The sequence below is a fragment of the Lupinus angustifolius genome, unplaced genomic scaffold (assembly GCF_001865875.1).
Source record: "Lupinus angustifolius cultivar Tanjil unplaced genomic scaffold, LupAngTanjil_v1.0 Scaffold_1_306, whole genome shotgun sequence".
Taxonomy (NCBI): Eukaryota; Viridiplantae; Streptophyta; class Magnoliopsida; order Fabales; family Fabaceae; genus Lupinus; species Lupinus angustifolius.
The window spans coordinates 1-19,960 of record NW_017715635.1 but is presented as its reverse complement, the minus strand read 5'-3'; the positions used below and the strand labels follow the sequence as shown (position 1 = coordinate 19,960).

The 19,960-nt window shown below is 33.1% G+C and overlaps 3 protein-coding genes across 5 annotated transcripts; 2 read left to right on the top strand and 1 right to left on the bottom strand.

The window, feature by feature from the left end:
- Positions 1 to 2,681: 2,681 nt before the first annotated feature.
- On the top strand, positions 2,682 to 5,728 carry LOC109336895 (ABC transporter G family member 14-like). Of its 2 annotated transcripts, none has more exons than XM_019573721.1 (5): positions 2,682 to 2,968; positions 3,145 to 3,937; positions 4,200 to 4,376; positions 4,466 to 4,656; positions 4,915 to 5,728. In XM_019573721.1, the coding sequence occupies exons 1-5, from the start codon at positions 2,837 to 2,839 to the stop codon at positions 5,557 to 5,559; spliced, it is 1,938 nt and encodes a 645-aa protein (XP_019429266.1). In that variant the 5' UTR covers positions 2,682 to 2,836; the 3' UTR covers positions 5,560 to 5,728. The 2 variants fall into 2 exon arrangements, with proteins under 2 accessions (XP_019429266.1, XP_019429267.1); XM_019573722.1 differs by having other exon boundaries at positions 2,696 to 2,968; positions 4,469 to 4,656.
- Positions 5,729 to 10,768: 5,040 nt separating this feature from the next.
- LOC109336897 (uncharacterized zinc finger CCHC domain-containing protein At4g19190) lies at positions 10,769 to 15,923 on the top strand. 2 transcript variants are annotated; one of them, XM_019573725.1, is made up of 8 exons: positions 10,769 to 11,033; positions 11,115 to 11,177; positions 11,387 to 11,547; positions 11,715 to 11,840; positions 12,829 to 13,030; positions 14,415 to 14,529; positions 14,629 to 14,998; positions 15,029 to 15,923. In XM_019573725.1, the coding sequence occupies exons 1-8, from the start codon at positions 10,812 to 10,814 to the stop codon at positions 15,639 to 15,641; spliced, it is 1,872 nt and encodes a 623-aa protein (XP_019429270.1). In that variant the 5' UTR covers positions 10,769 to 10,811; the 3' UTR covers positions 15,642 to 15,923. The 2 variants fall into 2 exon arrangements, with proteins under 2 accessions (XP_019429270.1, XP_019429269.1); XM_019573724.1 differs by having other exon boundaries at positions 10,770 to 11,033; positions 14,629 to 15,923.
- Positions 15,924 to 16,599: 676 nt separating this feature from the next.
- Positions 16,600 to 18,170, bottom strand: LOC109336896 (upstream activation factor subunit UAF30-like). Its single transcript, XM_019573723.1, has 2 exons — positions 17,796 to 18,170; positions 16,600 to 17,003 (listed from the first exon to the last, which is right to left on the bottom strand). The coding sequence occupies exons 1-2, from the start codon at positions 18,042 to 18,044 to the stop codon at positions 16,878 to 16,880; spliced, it is 375 nt and encodes a 124-aa protein (XP_019429268.1). The 5' UTR covers positions 18,045 to 18,170; the 3' UTR covers positions 16,600 to 16,877.
- Between the last annotated feature and the right edge of the window lie 1,790 nt (positions 18,171 to 19,960).

The window sequence follows — 19,960 nt, the reverse complement described above, 5'->3', positions numbered from 1 at the left end:
AAAATGTTCTATTTTTTACTTTTTGCTTTTAAAAAATTTATTTTATTCACGTATTAATATATGATTAGCTTGAAAAAAATGAGACACTGTCAAAGACAGATGATCTTCCCCATTTAGTTTAAGGGCAGAAATACCTCAAAGCTAATTGAGAGAATCTAAACTAAGTAGCGGTAAGATATATGAAAGTGAGAGGGTAGAATATGAATAAGAATATGTGAAAAGTTATATTAGTAGGCATATGTATTATACTTAAATTAATGTACAAGTTGATGATGGAAAACACATGCATTCAATGAGTTTTTAGATATCATTATATTTTAATCATTAAAATTCATTGTAGCATAATAAAAAATAGATAATATATAATTATAAAAAAATATAATATATAAAATATTTAATTAAAAAATATATTTATAAATATATGGGTACTCACGGAAGGGTATCATAATATTCATTCTCACATATAAGCTATTTTTGTAGGTACTCGTTACGAATATTTTAGCAGGTTCCCATAAGACGGGTATTTTGTCATTCCTACTAAAAAAGTACCCTCCACACAATCCATTATAATCACCATTTATATAAGTGCTTTCCTAAAATGAGATATAAGATAAATTTAAAAAAAATAAAATATAATATGTTGTGACGTTTCTACCATTTAAATATAATAATATGACACTTCTACCTTAAAACTAAGAACAAAAATAATAACTCTCTCTTTAGTTCAGTATTAGAAATGGTTATGATTCAATGAAATCACTCATATAGTGGGTGACATGAATGTTAAAATTAACATTGATATACTACTATATATTAATCATAGTGAATAATGTTCCTTGACGGAATATAAGAATCACTCATGGCCATTAAATTCACCTTTACATTGACTAACACATATAAAAAAGTTGAGAAAGGTATAACAACAATCCCTCATTAGTAAACCCTCACAAACTATATATTTTCCTGATATTCTTATTCTTCCTTTTAAATTTATTATATTCTTGCCTCCTATACTTTGATGAATAATGTAAACTTTTCACTGTGAGGCATAACCTTTGTGTACTTTTCATACATTGTATAAGTGTGATAACTGTTCAACCAAATTTTCAGGGCAAAGAAATGTGTCATGGTTATGAGAACTTTTATGTATCCTATAGTATAATTTTCTTCTCTCTCTTTTTTTGATGGATGGCTACCACATGCAGAGTAAAGAGAATATAACACACTTTTTATTTCATTTTGTAGGGTTATTCTTCTCACTGCTTTTACCATAACTAACACCAATGCACATGGGGGACACAAAATCATGTCATTGTTCTAAAACGTACTAATAATAATAATAAGAACAACAACAATAATGGGTTGTGTGAATTTTTATTTAATTTTTAAATTAAACCAATTTTCTCATCCAGTAATGTATAAATGTGCAATTCCATTACTATTTATAGTTATATGCGCAAATGCACTCATGTGAAAAAAATGACAAACCAACCACAGATTTCAGGATCCTCAAAGATATTTATTCTCTCTACATTTTTCAATATGTAATAATGTGCTATGGTCGTAGAAAATAAATATATTCAAAGGGAAGAAACACCTAAACAAGAAAGGACAATGCATGTTGGGAGATATTGTCATAAGTCACAAATTTCAGTAAATAAGGAGGTTTGTGGTGTATAAGTATGGAAAATGATATATACTCGTACAAATTCTCGGATTTAAATTTCAAGTTTACTTAAATCCTGAGAGTTTAGGTCAACTACCCCTCAACTTAAAAAAATCGAAGGGAAGAGATTTGGCACATAGACTGCAAGATATGTGTAAGGACCTTGTCCTATAGTTTTTGTTTGGGTAATCTAGTATGCACATGACATTTTATCATAACTTCAGCTTTAAATGGCAAAGAAAGGAAACAATAAAATAAAGAAGCACGTGCAATTGATAGCTCAAAATCTCAATGACAAATATATCACTAATGTATAAAAGTGTCTCATATTTAGGTGGAACAGGGTCAGACCATGTAGGGAGATATGATCGTGTTCTCGAAGCATCGGATTAGGAACATCTTTCTAATTTGCCTGTCCGCGTCAAGAAATCGGGTCGCAACAAAAGAGAATATAGTAACCATTAAATTACTCTTGGTTTTAATACTTAGAGCTCACTTTTAAAATTAACCTGGTAACCATGATTTTTTTTAAAATAGATGAAGGAACTAGATATTGGTTTTGCATCTTTGAATTAATCTCTGGTAAACGGTTCATCCTATCTAGACATAATTTTTCTTTATATTATTTAGTATCATGAAATGGTGCACTGCATGCAGGTTGTTGAGAGAATATGGTAACTATAATATTACTTTGTTTTATTTTCATAAAATTGATTCTTAGATCAGCATGACAATTTTAGTATTTCTCAGTGACTAGTTTTAATTTGATATCTTCAGAAATATTTAAGCACTCTTGCTTAGGTGATCAATATAAAACATTGTTGGTATTAAAGAAAAACTTAGAGAAAAAGTTTGCTATTTTAAAAAATGAAAAAGAAAGCAAGAAGTGATATTAAGCAATGGTTAAGAATTTCTAAAGTTTTTTGGGGTGAGCTTGGTCATGCTAGAATAATTTTGAGATAAAAAAGTGGGATTCCACCATCCAAGGGTGGCTTAAGTAACCATTGATAAAACAGTGAACATTCTAGTCTAGTGCTATATATTCATGTGCTGCTCCTCACAACACATTAGGAAATCAAGTTAAAAGGAACTTCTTTGCTTCTCTTATCCTCCAACCATAACAATCTACCACCAAAATCAAAAGACTGCAAATATCTCATTTCTTTAGCCATGCCACAAAAATGCATAGCACCAAAACTACAAGATTCCAATAATAGTCACTCTATGGAAGAACCACCAGAGCTCACTGAGCCCAATGAACAATCTTTAACAAAACTCACTATGTTCCCTATAACCTTGAAGGTAATTTTAATTCCCTTTAGTAAAAGGCCAAAAACAATGTTTGTTTCACTCAATGGTGTATGTCACACTTACATTGATTCTTTGAATTGTTTCTAAGACAGGACCATGTAAATACATTCATGGGATATATATTTTGTGACTAATGTTTTGGCATGTGTTCTGTTTTTGGTTTGTAGTTTGAGGAATTGGTGTACAAAGTAAAACTAGAGCAGAAAGGAGCATGTTGGGGTAGCAAATGGACTTGCAAAGAGAAGACCATATTGAATGGGATGTCAGGTGTGGTATGTCCAGGAGAAATACTTGCTATGCTTGGGCCATCAGGGAGTGGCAAGACCACACTTCTCACGGCTCTCGGAGGCCGACTCGGAGGTAAAATATCAGGAAAGATCACATACAACAATAATCCTTTCTCAAGTTCTATAAAAAGAAGAACAGGTTTTGTGACTCAGGATGATGTGCTATACCCTCATCTCACTGTCACTGAAACTCTAGTGTTCACTGCACTTCTAAGGCTTCCTAACAGCATAACAAGAGATGAAAAAGTTCAGCATGTAGAGAGAGTTATTGCTGAACTAGGACTCACTAAGTGCAGGAGCAGCATGATTGGTGGGCCACTGTTTAGAGGAATATCAGGTGGTGAGAAAAAGAGAGTGAGCATAGGCCAAGAAATGCTCATAAATCCAAGTCTATTGTTGCTGGATGAGCCTACTTCAGGTTTGGATTCCACCACAGCTCTAAGGATCCTCAGAACAATCAAACGGCTCGCTAGTGGTGGTAGAACGGTTATCACCACCATTCATCAACCCTCTAGCCGCCTCTACTATATGTTCGATAAGGTGGTCTTGATCTCTGAAGGGTGTCCTATCTATTACGGTCCGGCTTCAACTGCCTTAGACTACTTTTCATCAGTTGGTTTTTCTACTTGTGTTACTGTCAACCCTGCTGATCTCTTGCTTGATCTTGCCAATGGTAAGTAATCATTTGATTGAACTTTCATTTTAATCCAATGATACTAAAGTTATAAATCAATGGACTTTGAAAAGTGGAAGCTTTGTTTCTTTATGAAAAGTTCTAGAAATTTATCATGGTAAACTCTAAAGGAACCTTAGGTTAATTTAGAGAGAACCATATATGTATCACTTTAATTTCAATTATGCACAGTCCAATATCAAGAGTATTATTTTGAAGTAAGCAATACTAACAATGTCATGACAATAATGAAAAATTGCAGGGATTGCCCCGGACTCAAAGCACGCAACTGAACAAAGCGAGAGCGTGGAACAGGAAAAGAAGGTGATAAGAGAAGCTCTCATATCTGCTTATGACAAGGACATAGCTACAAGGATGAAAGTTGAGCTTACCAGCCTGGAAGAGAACAATTACAATATCTCAAAGGATGCTTGCACAAGTAGGTCTTCTATCTTTAAGCGAAAAACAATTGAAGAAAAAGTTACTGGTTTGTTATTAATATCACTGACCATTATTGATAAATTGATGCAGGGAATCACATAAAACATCAGCAGTGGTGCACAAGCTGGTGGTATCAGTTCAAGGTACTATTACAAAGGGGAGTGAGGGAGCGAAGGCACGAAGCCTTCAACAGGCTAAGAATATTCCAAGTTATAAGTGTCGCTTTCCTTGGTGGACTTCTGTGGTGGCATACACCAGAATCACACATTCAAGACCGGGTAACAATCGCTTCGAGTTTATCTTCTTTTAGTTGATGATAACTGATAATGACATCGACTAACTGAAAAAGGTTATGGTTATATAATTAGCCCTTTAATTTGACAACTTGTCATGTCCTTCCAACATCCATGTCAACATCGCACCATTTTAAGTTTCAATTCACTGCTTCCTGAACTCTAAGAAATATAAACCATGATTAATATTCTTTATGTTATATCCTTAAGAGGGACTAATATGAGGTTTTATTTGTAATGCAGGTAGGCTTGATCTTTTTCTTCTCAGTTTTCTGGGGATTCTACCCTCTTTACAATGCAGTTTTCACATTTCCACAAGAGAGGCGAATGCTGATCAAGGAACGGTCATCGGGAATGTACCGCCTTTCGTCCTACTTTCTAGCTAGAACAATAGGAGACTTGCCACTTGAGCTTGCACTTCCAACAGCATTCGTCTGCATAATCTATTGGATGGGAGGGCTTAAACCTGATCCTATGACTTTTATCCTTTCTCTTCTTGTGGTTCTTTACAGTGTTGTTGTCTCTCAAAGTCTTGGCTTAGCATTTGGTGCTATCTTGATGGATATTAAACAAGCCACTACTCTAGCTTCTGTGACATCCTTTGTATTTCTCATTGCTGGAGGATACTATATACAACACATTCCTCCCTTCATAGTATGGCTTAAGTACTTGAGCTACAGCTACTACTGTTACAAGCTACTTCTTGGTGTCCAGTACAAAGAAAATGATTATTATGAATGCTCAGAAGGGGTCTTGTGCAAGGTTGTAGATTTTCCTCCTATAAAATCAACTGGTTTGAATCATGTCTGGGTTGATGTGTCCATTATGGCACTAATGTTGGTCGGTTATCGACTAGTCGCTTATTTAGCACTGCGAAGAATTAGGTAGATCGAAATACTCGCGAAACTCATACACATTGCAAGCGAAACTAAAATAGTTTTTGTACTAATTCAACTGAGGAATAATATTAGAATGTTAGACTTAAGATGGATGTACAAGATTTTTCTATTTCCATTTTCACAGTTTTAGATAATACTAACTCCAAAATCTACCTCAGAATAAATGTAAACAGTTCAAATGCTATGCTACATGATATGAATCAAGGAACATAACATTTTGCATTCTTATCTTCAGAGAAGGTTATAGATAGTGACCTGACATTACTATCCAATAAAATTGTGGATCATTTTGCAGCCTTTGAAACCAAAACTTTGTTGTTCCATATCTCCATGCATAATTTATAACTAGAGATGACATTTATCAAAATAATTTTATAAAAAGGCAATAGTGACCTATAAGATCTGAAGATATCTCAATCTGCTTGTCAATAAATTGTTATGAGGCAACTATGTATTATTTCACTCAAATTAAACAGGTTCATAGATAAGCTACATGAAATCATGTAAATTTGGAGAAGGAAAATAAAATATACAATGTATAGTTTATGTGTGTGTGACCAACAAAGAAGCAATATATGATTATTATTTGAGAAATGTCAGGTTAACATTGACTTCACCAAACGAACATAATTATATAACACTTGATTAATCTAAGATCATGCTTCCCATGGTGGTTTAATAACTCAACAAAGTTAAGGAAGTGAATCTTTTGAAGCATAAGTTTAATAACTTAGAGCCTATATTTCCAGACCCTAAACTTCCTTAGATAGATCCTAATTTGAGCACCAAAAAAAAAGAACCAGAATAATTCATTTTTTACACACATTTGAGTATTCAAACTTGGACATCTTGAACCAATCCAAGACTTCAAAAGTTTAAAATCTATTATTTTTTTGTACGGCTCACCTCGCCTAAGGAACTAATCCTTATTGGAGTATGTAGTTCTACTTCCCAACAAATGTCACTTCCAAAAATCGAACTCTCAACCTTGACATCCAGTTGAGCTTACATTATTAGACAAATATCTAGTTTAATAAAATCCATTCATTTCATCTTTCAATAGAGGACTAAATTGTTAACGACTAGCGGTTGAAGTAGGTTAGATTAGTGATTAGTCTTTGTGTAAATAGGCATAGGCCTGCATTGTGTTTTGTCACGTGAGCCTAAGAATCTAAAACAAATAGGTTTGACTCATGTGACACACTGCAAAGCATATTTAGGCCTACAAATAGTAATATAATGTATTTTCGCCCCTACATTGCAAGGTTTAAGGTTAAAAGGTTGAATATAATCGAAATCTTATTGAGTCATTTTTTTTATTGGTACATTTGTTGAGTATTTCAACTGTATTAAAGTTAGTTTGCATTTCTCTTCCCTATTTCTTTTACTTATTGTTCTTTAATTTTGGTAGTAACAAAATTATATCTTATTTTTAGGTAAAGAATTAATCCCTTTAGGGTTTCAGGCTTGCTCACAGGAATTGAAATATTTGTTTACGTAGCAAAAAAATCTAGTTTTGCTAAGTTTTTAAGAACTCCCTGTAAAACTCAATTAATTCACTCTTGAATTTGAAGCTACTTAGTAAACATAAAACTCCTTGATGAATCCATTATGTGCAATTGTGAAACCAAGAGATTTTCTAGATGTGGTCCAAGAGGTGCAAATGCAATGTCACGACCTTAGCACAAAGAAAATAAATGCAAAGTTGCAAACATGAGAGTTAAATATGCTTTCTGATTTCCGACATTATAAGTACAAAGAATAAACAAAGTTGAGGAATGTAACTTGAACAACAATTTGGTCAAAACTCAAAAGTAATCAAAATGGATTCGAAATTTGGTTTGGGAATCAGATACCACCAGATTTCACCACAGGAATTTAGTTCATAGACTTTTTACATGTGAATGGGACCTTACAAGGGTTTTATTCTCAGATTGAGAAGTCAATGCGAGTAATGCTACTTTGCAAGAGAGAACCCATGTTTTCAAATAATCTATACTTCAATACTACTTATAAAGCAAAAGCATAAATAACTAATTATTTATGGTGTAATTTATAGTTCCTATTTTATCCTCATTATTTTCTATTTTCTACCAAAAAACTATATACACAATGTTCTCTTCATTCACATTATTACTTAGTTTTCAAAAAATATCATCTTTATTACTTTGTAACCACATTTTTTTAGAACCGTTAAAAATTCCTATTTGAATTAATTTAAAAAAAACTGCAACTTTTTCAAAAGAGTTTAAAATCTATGCTGACAGTGTAAAGTTTTTTACACTGTCAGCACATCATCCACCATTGATTTATAATACTTTTGTTGTTTGAAAGTCAGTACTAGCAAACATATGAATGGTGAGGATTTGCTGACAGTGTAAAAATCACTTACACTGTCAGTGTATACATATTAAATCATTTTCAAAAACTACCACATTCAAAGAAATTGTTACCTAAATTATATAATTTAAAAGTATAACACATCTTTAGTTATTGTTCTTTCCACTATATTATTTTAGGATGGTATTTCTAAAAAAGACAAAGCAATGCACCAAAGGTGCTGCAAAAATATAATGTTACCCACTACTATCATTTCCCATTTTTATTCTCAATTATCTTTCTCTTCCAATTTTCAGGTATTTCTTTTTTCTTTCAAAGAAGAGACTTAACAATAACTACATTTCATGGTAATACAATATATTCCATGAATGAATACAATAAATAAATGTTCGCCAATCTCTTTTATTTTGTACTTTATGTTAATGAAGTTATGTTGTTACATTGGTTAATTGTTAAAATGTGTTGTTCATCCAGGAAGTGGAGTTGTTAGAATAATACTCCTTGAATCAAAAGAGAAGATGTTTCAATCAACACAAATGATGCATTGGCATTCTACTTTAGTGTTGTAATTGGTAGTATAACAAAAAAAATATTCAATTGATTTTTTTGTTGTTGGGCGCCACTTCAAAAGCTCACAAGTCCAGTGAGTCAACTGACTTTTTTATAATTGGTTATAATAGAATTTTTACTGACCCACATTGATGCTAATTAGAACTTTGCAATCTTTATTAACTTAATTGCTAATTAATTTATCTACATTTAACAGCGGTAAATTTTACAATTTCATCTTATTGAATGATATTTATTATTTTAGTTTTTAATATAACTCTTACATGCTTACTATTTATCTTTGTTTCTTCTATGCAAAGTAAATAACATATGTGATTTGGAAAGATAATTGTTAATTTAACTTATTTGGAATATTTTTTGGGTACATAACTTATTTGGAATATGAGTTAGCACCAAAAAATCATGTTATGAAAAATGTGATAAAAGTATACTAATCACTTACAATTTACTCAATAATGTTTTTATATATGGTTGTTTCCAAATAAAACCATCCCATAATTTTGGGTAGAAGGTGTGGTCTTATTCATTCATATGTTTTACTACATTTGATGGATGTAAAAAATATACATAATCAATTGAAAGATAACTAATATCATAAAGTATATATAATTCTATATAGTAAGTTATAAAGTCAAAACTATATATTTGTTGGTATGGAAACAACCATTATTTATAATAGAAATAATATGAGCTCCTTCTAAATCTCATGTTTTCATTACTATTTTATGTTCCAATGAAAATTAAATTGTAAATAATTGTTAATTATTATATATATGGTTGGAAAACTAAAAGACTATGAGTTACTATTACATGCTACCAATCCTTTCTTTTCATATGTACCATTGATATGGAGTAAATAAGAAATTGATTAAATATCTCATTAATGCATGATCAATGAGTGAGGATTAGTTAGATCAACTAATTTTGTTTCATATAATAACTTTTCTAATTGAATTGAGATTGAAACTTTTAATTTGTTTTTATGGTTATTTTTAATTGATATATTTTAATTTATCTATACAATACTCAATTGATTAGGACCGTAAAAAACATATAATTCTATACTAAATTATAAAATAGATTCAATAAGATAATTGTTTAATAGAGATTAATACTTCTATTAAACACATTCAATAAACCACATATCCGGTATAACCACTCAAGTACAAATATAAATATATAATTCAACTACTGCTTCATTTAAGTCAAATTATTGTATTGATTGAATATAGATATCTAAGGTACATGTATAATTTCATAAAGGAAAATGACCTATAAAGATAATGGTAAGTGATTCAATTATTTGAATGTTCAATTTTTAAATAATAGAATTGAATAATAACCTCAATCAAACACGTTCAACTCCAAATTATAATATCTAACATAAAATTATTATATTTGATATTTATAGCATATAAATTATACATTATAAACAATAGGAAAATAGGTTGAGAGACACGAGAGTGTCTGTCAACACACTAGTATAAATAAAAAGAAAACTTTTGAAAACAAAAACTAATATTTTTATATTATTTATTAAAATCTGATTATCATGAGATAGAGAATGAGACATTAACATAATTAATCTTTATCTACTTTTTCAACATACTGCAGATATACTAAGTGGTTGTAACTAATGACTTAAATATAAGGAAATTGATATCTATGCTACGGTATGTAAGTATATCATCAAAAGGTTAACTTCGCAGAAAAAAAGGGTAACGAGACCCAATTTTCCTAAAAAACAATATTTGCAAAGAAGTCCTCCAACGAGACATGTTCAAAGACATTTACTAAAGAATAAAAGGTGCATTCATAAACTCCCTAGAAGAAGAAAAATTGCGTTAAATTTGTATTTTATTTAGGTATTGATTGATATGCCTATATAAGTTTTAGGATTGTATTAACAATTAACAAGTGCGATAAGAACTGTTAATTTAGTCGTATAAGAGTCACTGAATCATTATGTCATTAAGAAACACATCCTAAAATAGATCAATTCATTATCCACATAGAGAATAATATGGTTATACCAAAAATAGCATTTTTCAAAAAGTACAAGTCAATGTTAAAAATCTAACAAAGGCTTCTTGAAATGTTAAACATAACACTTGTCCATACAAAATTACTTTTTTTTTAATATTTAAACAAATACCTAAAAAAACTCCTTAATATTCCAGTAAGTTTCATTCTTTTGGGTTTAACAACAAAATAGTAGGGCTTGCGAAAATTAAAAAATAAGGACCATACAATTTCGGGCCCGGGCCCGGGCCCAGAGCATCCGACACCGTTTAATCTGGAGAAGGAGCAAAGAGAGGAAGAGAGAGAACGATGGAGGGTGAGGAAGGTGGCATAAGGCTGAGCAAGAGATTCTCCGACGACAAAGGCAGCGGCGAGGTTGATTACAAGAACAAATCTGGCACCGCTTGGAGCCACTCTTTTCTTAACCAGAAGCCATGGCACCCTCTCTCTTACCCTAATCAACGCCGCAAGTGGATCGCCGAACAAACCCACGCCACTCGTGAACGCCGCTCCGATGAGGTGGCTCGCGAGGTAACTATCCTCTCCTTAATTCAATTCGTACAATTCCAATTTCTGTTCGATTTCACTGTAATTCTCTCTTCGATTTTGCAGTATGCTCAGGAGCAAGAGTTCTTTCGCCAAACTGCTCTCATCTCCAAGAAGGAGAAAGAAAAGGTGTCATTTTGAGCCCTACCCTTTTATTATTTCTTCATTTCATTTACTGGGTTCGAGTTTTGTTTAGATTTTATTGTTGGGTTTTTTTATAGGTAGAGTTTTTGTTTAGAAATTGTGCAACTGCCAGGGTTTGAACCTGGATGCTCTTACTTTATGTTCCGTGATTGTACTGATTGAACTGAATCCTGGGCGTGTTTGATTGTGTATAGGTGGAGTTGATGCAAGCTGTTAGCTTTATGTATGTTCGTCCTCCCGGTTACAACGCCGAAAGTGCCAAAGCTGCTGAGTTGGCTGAAGAGAAGAGAAAGGAGGATATCAGTAAAGGGATTCAAGAATCAAATTCTGCTGCTGATGGACCCTCCTCTTCGATGTACTCTTTGTCACCTTGTTTTTGTTTCTGTTTGTTTTCAATTATGCCTTATGACAGTACTTCATAGCTGTTTTTTTCATTTCATGGTTGATTGAATATGTATATGACAGTATGACTTATGAGATTACTCTATATGTTAATGAATTCATGGTTTGCTTGCCTTGTAGGCCACCAAATTCCGTGCATGGTAATGACCATTTGAGTGAAGATAAGAAAAAACGGAGGCCAAGAGATGTTTTTGGCCGTCCTCTACCGACTGAAGAAGATTTCGATGTTCTAAAAAATGCACCAAGGTATTTCATTTAGTGTTATTTTTGTGTGCTTTGTGTTAATTTTTTAAGCCAACCTGTGCATATACTAGCATTCCAAGGATTGTGGATTAGATTTTATCGTAGCATAGGAAGATTGGTTACTTCTGGTGTCAAAATGAATGTGATATAAAAAACTTGCTAATGATATGCTACCTGTCAATTTAGTTGTGGGTTGATTGGTTTTGCAAATCAGAAGTGGGCTGTTTTCCTTCTTCTGGTCACGGCAGAAGCAGATTTTTCCCATCTCTATTGATAGTCCTAACTAAAATACTGGCTCTCAAATCTAATGTTTCTATTTCGTATTGTAAATGTAAGACCACAATGGTTACCAAAGATTATGACAGCATAACCCGGTTAAAGTGTAAGAATTTTGTTATTACTTTACCTGGATAGTTGGCTTGCTATTATGTTGAATGTTATAACAACTTCAAGTTGAACGATTAAATGGAATTGTTGGAGAAATAGTACCAACCTTGAGTCAGACATCATTTCTACATCATGTCCAATGGTGAAGAGTTATATATTTTTTTAATTTTAATGATAAAAATAACAGTAAATTACTCTAACCTTATACAAATTATACATCCTTTCTTATATCTTGAAAATTTGCAAAGTCCTCAGTCCTCTCTTAATTGGAATACTCTGCCCTTTGTTGAAAGAAACTTTTTGGAGGTGTTAGGTTCAATATAGGAAGATATTCTATAATCCTCCTTCTAAGTATAGCTGTGGATTTTGAAACCACGGTTTCAAGCCTGCTTTGGGTATTGCTCTCTTGGGGAAGAGGGGAATTTTTCTGTGGTTGTTTTGGTTGGTAATTGACCTATTGTTAAATCCTGCCTGATTGCCACAAATTTTATTAATTGCTCTACACTTTGACTTGGCTGTGTATATTTCATGTTTAAATTATTGCTGTAAAGATGCCACTGTGAACCTATTTAATTATACCTGAAGTAACTTGAATGGCTTTTAGGCTAGAAACAGGAGTTGCTGGCAGAGCTAAACCTTTTGGAGTTGAAGTCCGCAATGTAAAATGTTTAAGATGTGGGACCTATGGTCACCAGAGTGGTGATCGCGAATGTCCCTTAAAGGATGCTATAATGCCTAGTGAACAGAGCAGATTGAAAAGGGATGACCCCTTGAATGCTATCCTTGCCCACACAGAAAATACTGAGGTCGGTTACTCCTTCTATTGAACAATTGCATATGTGCATGGTAAATTTAAATTTGAGTTTTGACACTGTGGATAGTACCCTAATGTATTTATAGATATTGGTTTAATTAATTATTATTGTGTGTAGTTAAATGTTTTTTTACCCCTAAAACTAAAAGTAACTCATTTTCAATTTGGTTCCTGTACAAAAAAATTGTTTGCAAGATAATCCCTCTATATATAGTCGTCTTCAATTTGGTCCCATGGCTAGTTGCCACTGTAAGACACTAACACTATTGGAGTTATAACATGGTGAAGTGTAGGAACCAAATTGGAGATGGGTGTCACGCATAAGAACCAAAAATATAGATTATATTTTTTATCCCTATCCCTATATTCATTTTTTAATTTTGCCCCGATACTTCAGGGAAATTTGGTCCTTATGTATACTCACAGTGACAGTTTTAGGATGACAAGTGACTAGAACCAAATTAATAATGATTATACTTAAAGGGGATTAAATTAAAAGTTATTTTGTACAAACCTACCAGGGACCAAAATGAAAGTAAGTCACATATAGGAACCAAAACTAAATTTTGAACTTTTTTCTCTACAAAATTTGCTTGTCTGAATATGAATGTTATTTGCTATTATTTCATTTCTTCATCCTTCCATTCAATGATTAATACACTGCATTTCAACTCGGCTCCCTGAAGCCTCTAAATTGCAAAATTGAATTACGTTTATCATAAGTTTCTTATAAAAGAATACTATAGCTCATAGTGAAATTTCTTGCATCTTCATAAACTGGTTTACACTTGATGAGAATTGCAATTGCAAGATTGCCATTTCTGTCTGTCTTTCTTTATCTCCATCTCAATGTCTGAGCTGTTTAAGATCTTTTGGACCTGAATTGACTTGCAAGTTGCAACCAATTATTGAATTTGAGATAATTTATGCAAGCAATTAAATCATGGACACACCATTTGGTACATTGTCCAACACAACTGTGGACGACACATGTCCGAAACATGTCCAATTAAAAAGATGTTTTTTGGCTCCAACATAGGGATATGCCATGGACACAACCATTTTAAATTAGATGTTAAAAAGGCGAGGTTAGATCAAACATAGTTAGTGATGACAATAACAATGGTGAAGAACAATGTGAAGTTAATCTTTAGATATTCACCCTAATTTTATTTTATGTTGTTATACATGTAATCGTACATAACTACTTCTACTAAGACAGGTTCCTTTAGAAAATTTCAATAGAAATGATATTCTGCTTTACATGACAGGCTTGCAAAATAGCAAATATTGGTATATACTACATATATCAGGATATTGTAAATTTTTTAAGCTTATGTATGATATTTTATCGTGTTGGTTTGCAAATGATGCAGCCTCTAAAATGGGAACTCAAACAGAAGCCAGGAATTAGTCCTCCTCGTGGAGGATTCAAACCAGATGATCCCAATCAACAGATAGTTGCTGAGGACATATTTGATGAGTATGGAGGTATCTGCTTGCAGCTCTTAGTTTAGTAACTAATTTTTTGTAGGCCTCAAGTCTTAGATGCTTGTCCAAGTCAATCATAACTGTTGTCTATTTTTGCAGGTTTTCTCAGTATGGGTGATATGCCTGAGTTGCTGACCAACTTTGTTAAGAAACCTAAGAAGTCGAAAAAGAGCAAGCGCAAAAAGCAGCATCAAGTACATTCAGAAAGTGAAAGTTCTTCTGATGATGGAGAGAGGAATTCAAAGAAAAAGAAGGTTAAGGTGATTAATAAGAACCAAAACTATGCTAAGTCAAGTTCATCGGACACCTCAGATTTTGAAAAGGATCGAAGAAAAAGCAGACATACTAGTTCTTATTCATCAGAAGATTCTGACAGCAGAAAGGTTGATCGAAGTAGAAAGACTAAACGAGAGCACCCATTTTCGTCAAAAGGTTCTGACCGAGCTAAGCATGGTAGGTATAAACATGGCAGACAACTGCATTCTTTTACATCCGATGATTCCGACCCTGATGAGTACGGAGGAAGTCACAAGAATGGTGGTAAGCATTACTATTCATCCAAAGATTCTGACTGCGATATAGACGATCAAAGTAGGAAGAGTAGGCATAAGCATAAGAAGAAACGTAGTAGAAAAAGACATTCTTATTCATCTGAGGATTTTAGTCCTGCTGCTCGTGGAAACCGCAAGAGTAAAGATGAGCATTCTTATTCATCAGATGATTCTGATCATGAAAGACAACCAATTGTTAAAAGGAGCAGCCGTAAGTACTCATCAACAGCCCCTAGCGATTCTCAAAATCACAGCAAAAACTGTGGTTTTGATCGCTACCAAGGAAGTCCGAAGAGCAGAGATGCACATTCATATTCAACTGAAGATTCTGATGTAGAAAGGGGCGATCAAGATAGAAAGATCAAAGAAAAATGTTCCCGTACTTCTATACATCACGGACATGAACAGAGGAAGAAAAGAGATTGTTATTCATCTAGGGATTCTGGGGCTGGTGGATATCATAGAAGTGAAAAGAGAAGATATCAGCGATCTTATTCATCTGATTGTGATGATTATGAGCAAATACATTCTAAGTTGAGAAGGAACAGCCATAAACATTGAACAAATCATTGCAGCTCTTAGAAGGATTGCAGAACTTGTTAGATTAGAGCAGCCACAAAGTATCAGAAGATTATTGGTCCTTATTCTTCCTAAGGGATGCCAAAATAGTGAACGCCTTTGTCATCATTATCATAACTGTGTTATTTGATTATGGATCAAATAGCCAACATGAATTTAGTGAGTGAGCCATGAGTCTGTTGTATTATTTGTATGCTTTCTAAAAATCTTCAGTACCATCGTGTAACAAAAGCTTTGGTTTTCCTTGTTTCTTGTACTCCCTTAGCATCATTTTTTGAAATCTTCTTCTGTGTACTACAGCTATTGCAATACTACGAAATAAGTACATATACCATTGAAGATTTCTTAAAATTTTGAAGACAATATTTATAAATTGAACAAATTATAAACTATTGTTATCCTAATAACTTCAAAGTTTTGTAATTCAAGTAGTCAATCTGTAATACTTGTAAACCAATTTTGGTATACAACTATTGGAGTACCCACAAAAAAATACTTGTATAACAAAATAGACAAATTATACTGTTTCGTTCCATAAATTTCTATTCCAATGAAATTTAAATAAAAAGATAAGATGGTGCTTGAAGTGTTTTTTATTAAATTAATTGTAATATTAAGCAAATAAAATAAGGTATGCAAAACCAGTATTTCATGTCTTAAAGCGCCCATCATATCAGTCACTGACTGAACGATGTTATTATGGCCTTTAAAATTGTAGTAAGTTAACTGATGAATCATAACTTGAAGAATTCATATGCCTGAAACTAAATTTCAAGTGGTAAAATGGTAAATTGCCAAGTTCATTAATTGATATAACGTATGCTTAGAAGTTTTGGGTCTGAAGTAGTGGTTTTCTTTAACCATGTAAACTTTCTCTTGATCCAAGAAATACATAAACAAATGCACATGTGAACAAGAATCAACTTTTTAACAAAACCAATTTTTTGTCGGAAGAGGACTCAGATGAGGTGATGATTGATGAACACAAAGGGAATAGAAACATAAAACTTATACGCATATAATCCTAAGAATGTGAAAGCAGAAGTTGAGACAAAATAACACTACGTTGAAATCAAGTCTGATATTACAAATTTCCAAGTTTCATTAGGTCACATTCACAAACCATGTATAACAAAAACCAATACAATATAAAGGTCTAGTGAATGTAGTAGATTAAGCTACCATCATAGAAGAGTCCAGATCCAAAACATGTGAATATCAACCTGATTTGGTAAAATGGCTAGAAAGCAATCTAGCAATCTCAGTGAACCCTACTTTATCTTTCCCATCGAAAATGGTCTTCAATTTAGCATCACAAAATATCTCCCTCTTATTTTCAGGATTCTGCAAAACAAGCACTAGCTCTGTTATGGCGTAATAAATATTAGAGACAACCAATGTTTTAAATTGCAGACCATAAGCACAATTGTGGCTATATATTATAGTTTTATCGATTTTGACTATCACATCACAGTACTTGTGACTGCATTTTAGGTAGTTATCGTAAACACAACATAACCACAAACCATGGAAACAACTAGGGATCTTTGATCCATATCACAGAGATTCGGAAAAAAATTATGTTAATTGTCGAGTGCCGAACATAACTTTCACCTTTTCTCCATACTTAGGACCGGCCATGTATAGCACACATAGAGAAATGAAAACAAAAAAACCAGTTTCCATAATCCAACAAAAAATATTAAGGGACCGAATCATGACACTAATTGCAGCAACAATACTACTAATATTATTCAAAAGTTAAATGCAGATTCGACCAAAAATAAAATAAAAATGCATGATTCTGCAAAAGAAAAACTCTGTTAAGCCACTTTACATACTACACCAAGGTTTAATATTGCTGTCTACAAGTACAACTATAGCTTACAAATTACAAGTTCAGTAATCTACACAATCACATTGGACCATAACTCAGCTGCATGTTTTCATCGTTATCACAAACATAACATAAACACGCTAAAAATTAAACCATGGAGACCACTATGAGTGAAAATGTAACGGAATGAAATAAAACGAGAGAAACAATTTCCGTAAGCCAACACATACACAACTATTCTCGTAATAATATTCAAAAGTTAAAACCATGTTCAAGCAAATAGTAAGAAAACTAAATACCTGAAGATTCTGGAGTTTGATGTATTCCCAAACTTTCTTAACAGCATCGGTTCGAGAAACTTGAGAAGCGCCAACGAACTTGCCTAGCTCAGAGGACACCGGCACCACCTTCTGTATCCCAGCCTTGTTACTCGGACGCGCACTGCTCGACACCGTTGTCTTCACCGTCGCCGTCGTGGCCGTGGTCTTCTTCGCCGCCGCCATCAGCGCTGTTCCGGCAAATGATCCAAATGCCCTACCTATTGCCATGATATCGATCAATGAGTTGAAAGAGAAAACCGTTTTCGTTTGAAAATTTGAAACCCTAGCGAGTGCTGCTACCACGCTCTTCACACTGTTGCAACCAGAGCATAAAAAACCAAATGAGTTTTTTGGACCCGGAACTCTTCGGTTCTTATTAGTTATTGCAATTATAGGTGACGTGGAAGTTTTCGATTGGTACTGGGTTGTACGGATTACTTTTGTCCCTCCCGCTTGTTTTCGTTTGTTTGATTGGTTCAGGTGAATGATTTCTTTTTAAAAATATATTATTTGAGTGGGTTATCAAAACCTTATCCTATTGATCAGTTTAGTTAGAATGATACATCAATTATATTGGCTGTACAATTATATTAGTGAAACTTAGATATATGGATCAATTCTCATTTACATTGTATTGATTATATGATTGGTTTTCATTTAAAATTATAAATTTTATATTAAAGTGACTTATTTTTTTTTATCCAAATGTTATTATGAACCATTAGACATTCAATCATTACTTTTGTCTATATTTCTAAAATATGGTTTACCACTAAGTTATACATATTTAACAAACAATGTAAATAAAATTATTTATCATATTATTTATTAATTTTTGAAAATTAATATTAGTATAATATATATCTATATCTTACTTTACCTATTTGCAGTTTAACGGGTAAAGTACTTATTGAACTATTATATCATATGAACATCCTTATCCTTACAAATATTAATAACAATAATTCCCATATTGTATATCTAAATTGAGTGGGGATCCTCTCTTGGGAGAGTCTAGTACTGGATCTGATTAAGATATGTGGCAATTTTTTTTAACAGTTATAGTCATATGTTATTTTCTATTAAAAAAAATAAAAATTCTTCAAAAAAATCTCATCCTCATATTCTAGTACTAGTTTCTCCGGTACTTGAAAGAAGTTGAATTCATCTAAAATACCCATAATAAGTGAAAGTAGTTATTCTTTCAACCAATCTTTCATTCATAAGATTCAACCTCAAATCTTGCTTAAAAAGAGATAAACATAACAATTATTAGTCAAGTAGAAATAGAATGTCTCTAAATTTATAATTTTCTTTTTTGAGATTTTCCTACTTTTACAGTATTTTTGTTGTTATACCATAGCATGGGTGTCTTTGAAGGCTAACAATGAGTCAACTGTTTTTGTAACTTAATAATTTGTGTGATAGGTTCAAGTGCATGTCATGAAACTCATTAAATTTAGTGATAACTAATTTCTCAAACTTAGTGATAACGTAAAGCACATTTTGATGAAAGGGGATGTATGCTACCCATTCTGCTCATTGGACGTATCCACCTGAGTGAGTCATAAAAGTCAGCAATAAGCGTCAAGTCCCTGATGATGGCCTCTCTGGCTGCTTCAACCCCATAAGCATATAGCATTTCAAAGACATTGTTTAAATAAATGTACTTAACATCAAGATCATCTTGCAACTCCCAAAATGTTTGGAAATGTATCCCCCATGTCTGAAGTGCGGGTATTTTCTCTGCATCATTTTTACTTTCATCTTCACGGTACCTGTTCCTATCCGGCGAGCCAAAGGTCTTATGTTTAGACGCCAAGGTGGGCCCACTTGTTGGGACCACCAAAGTTGACCCAGGGGACAGCATGCCTTCCGTACTCCACCAACCTACCTGCCAGCACGACAGACGGGTTGCAGAACGGGAGCCTAACCAACCACAGGCTAGAAGACAAGAAGGGCACAGTGTACGATCCTACAGACCGCCTGACACGGGAAAAGCAGCTCCCGACAACACCTTTGGTCGGCCACGCGTCGCACCACCAGCCAAGAACCCAATGTCAACTCTTACTCCTATAAATAGGAGTACCCACCAACAGGAAGTATCGAAACCTCAACTCCTTAACTCTAATATTATTCTTCTT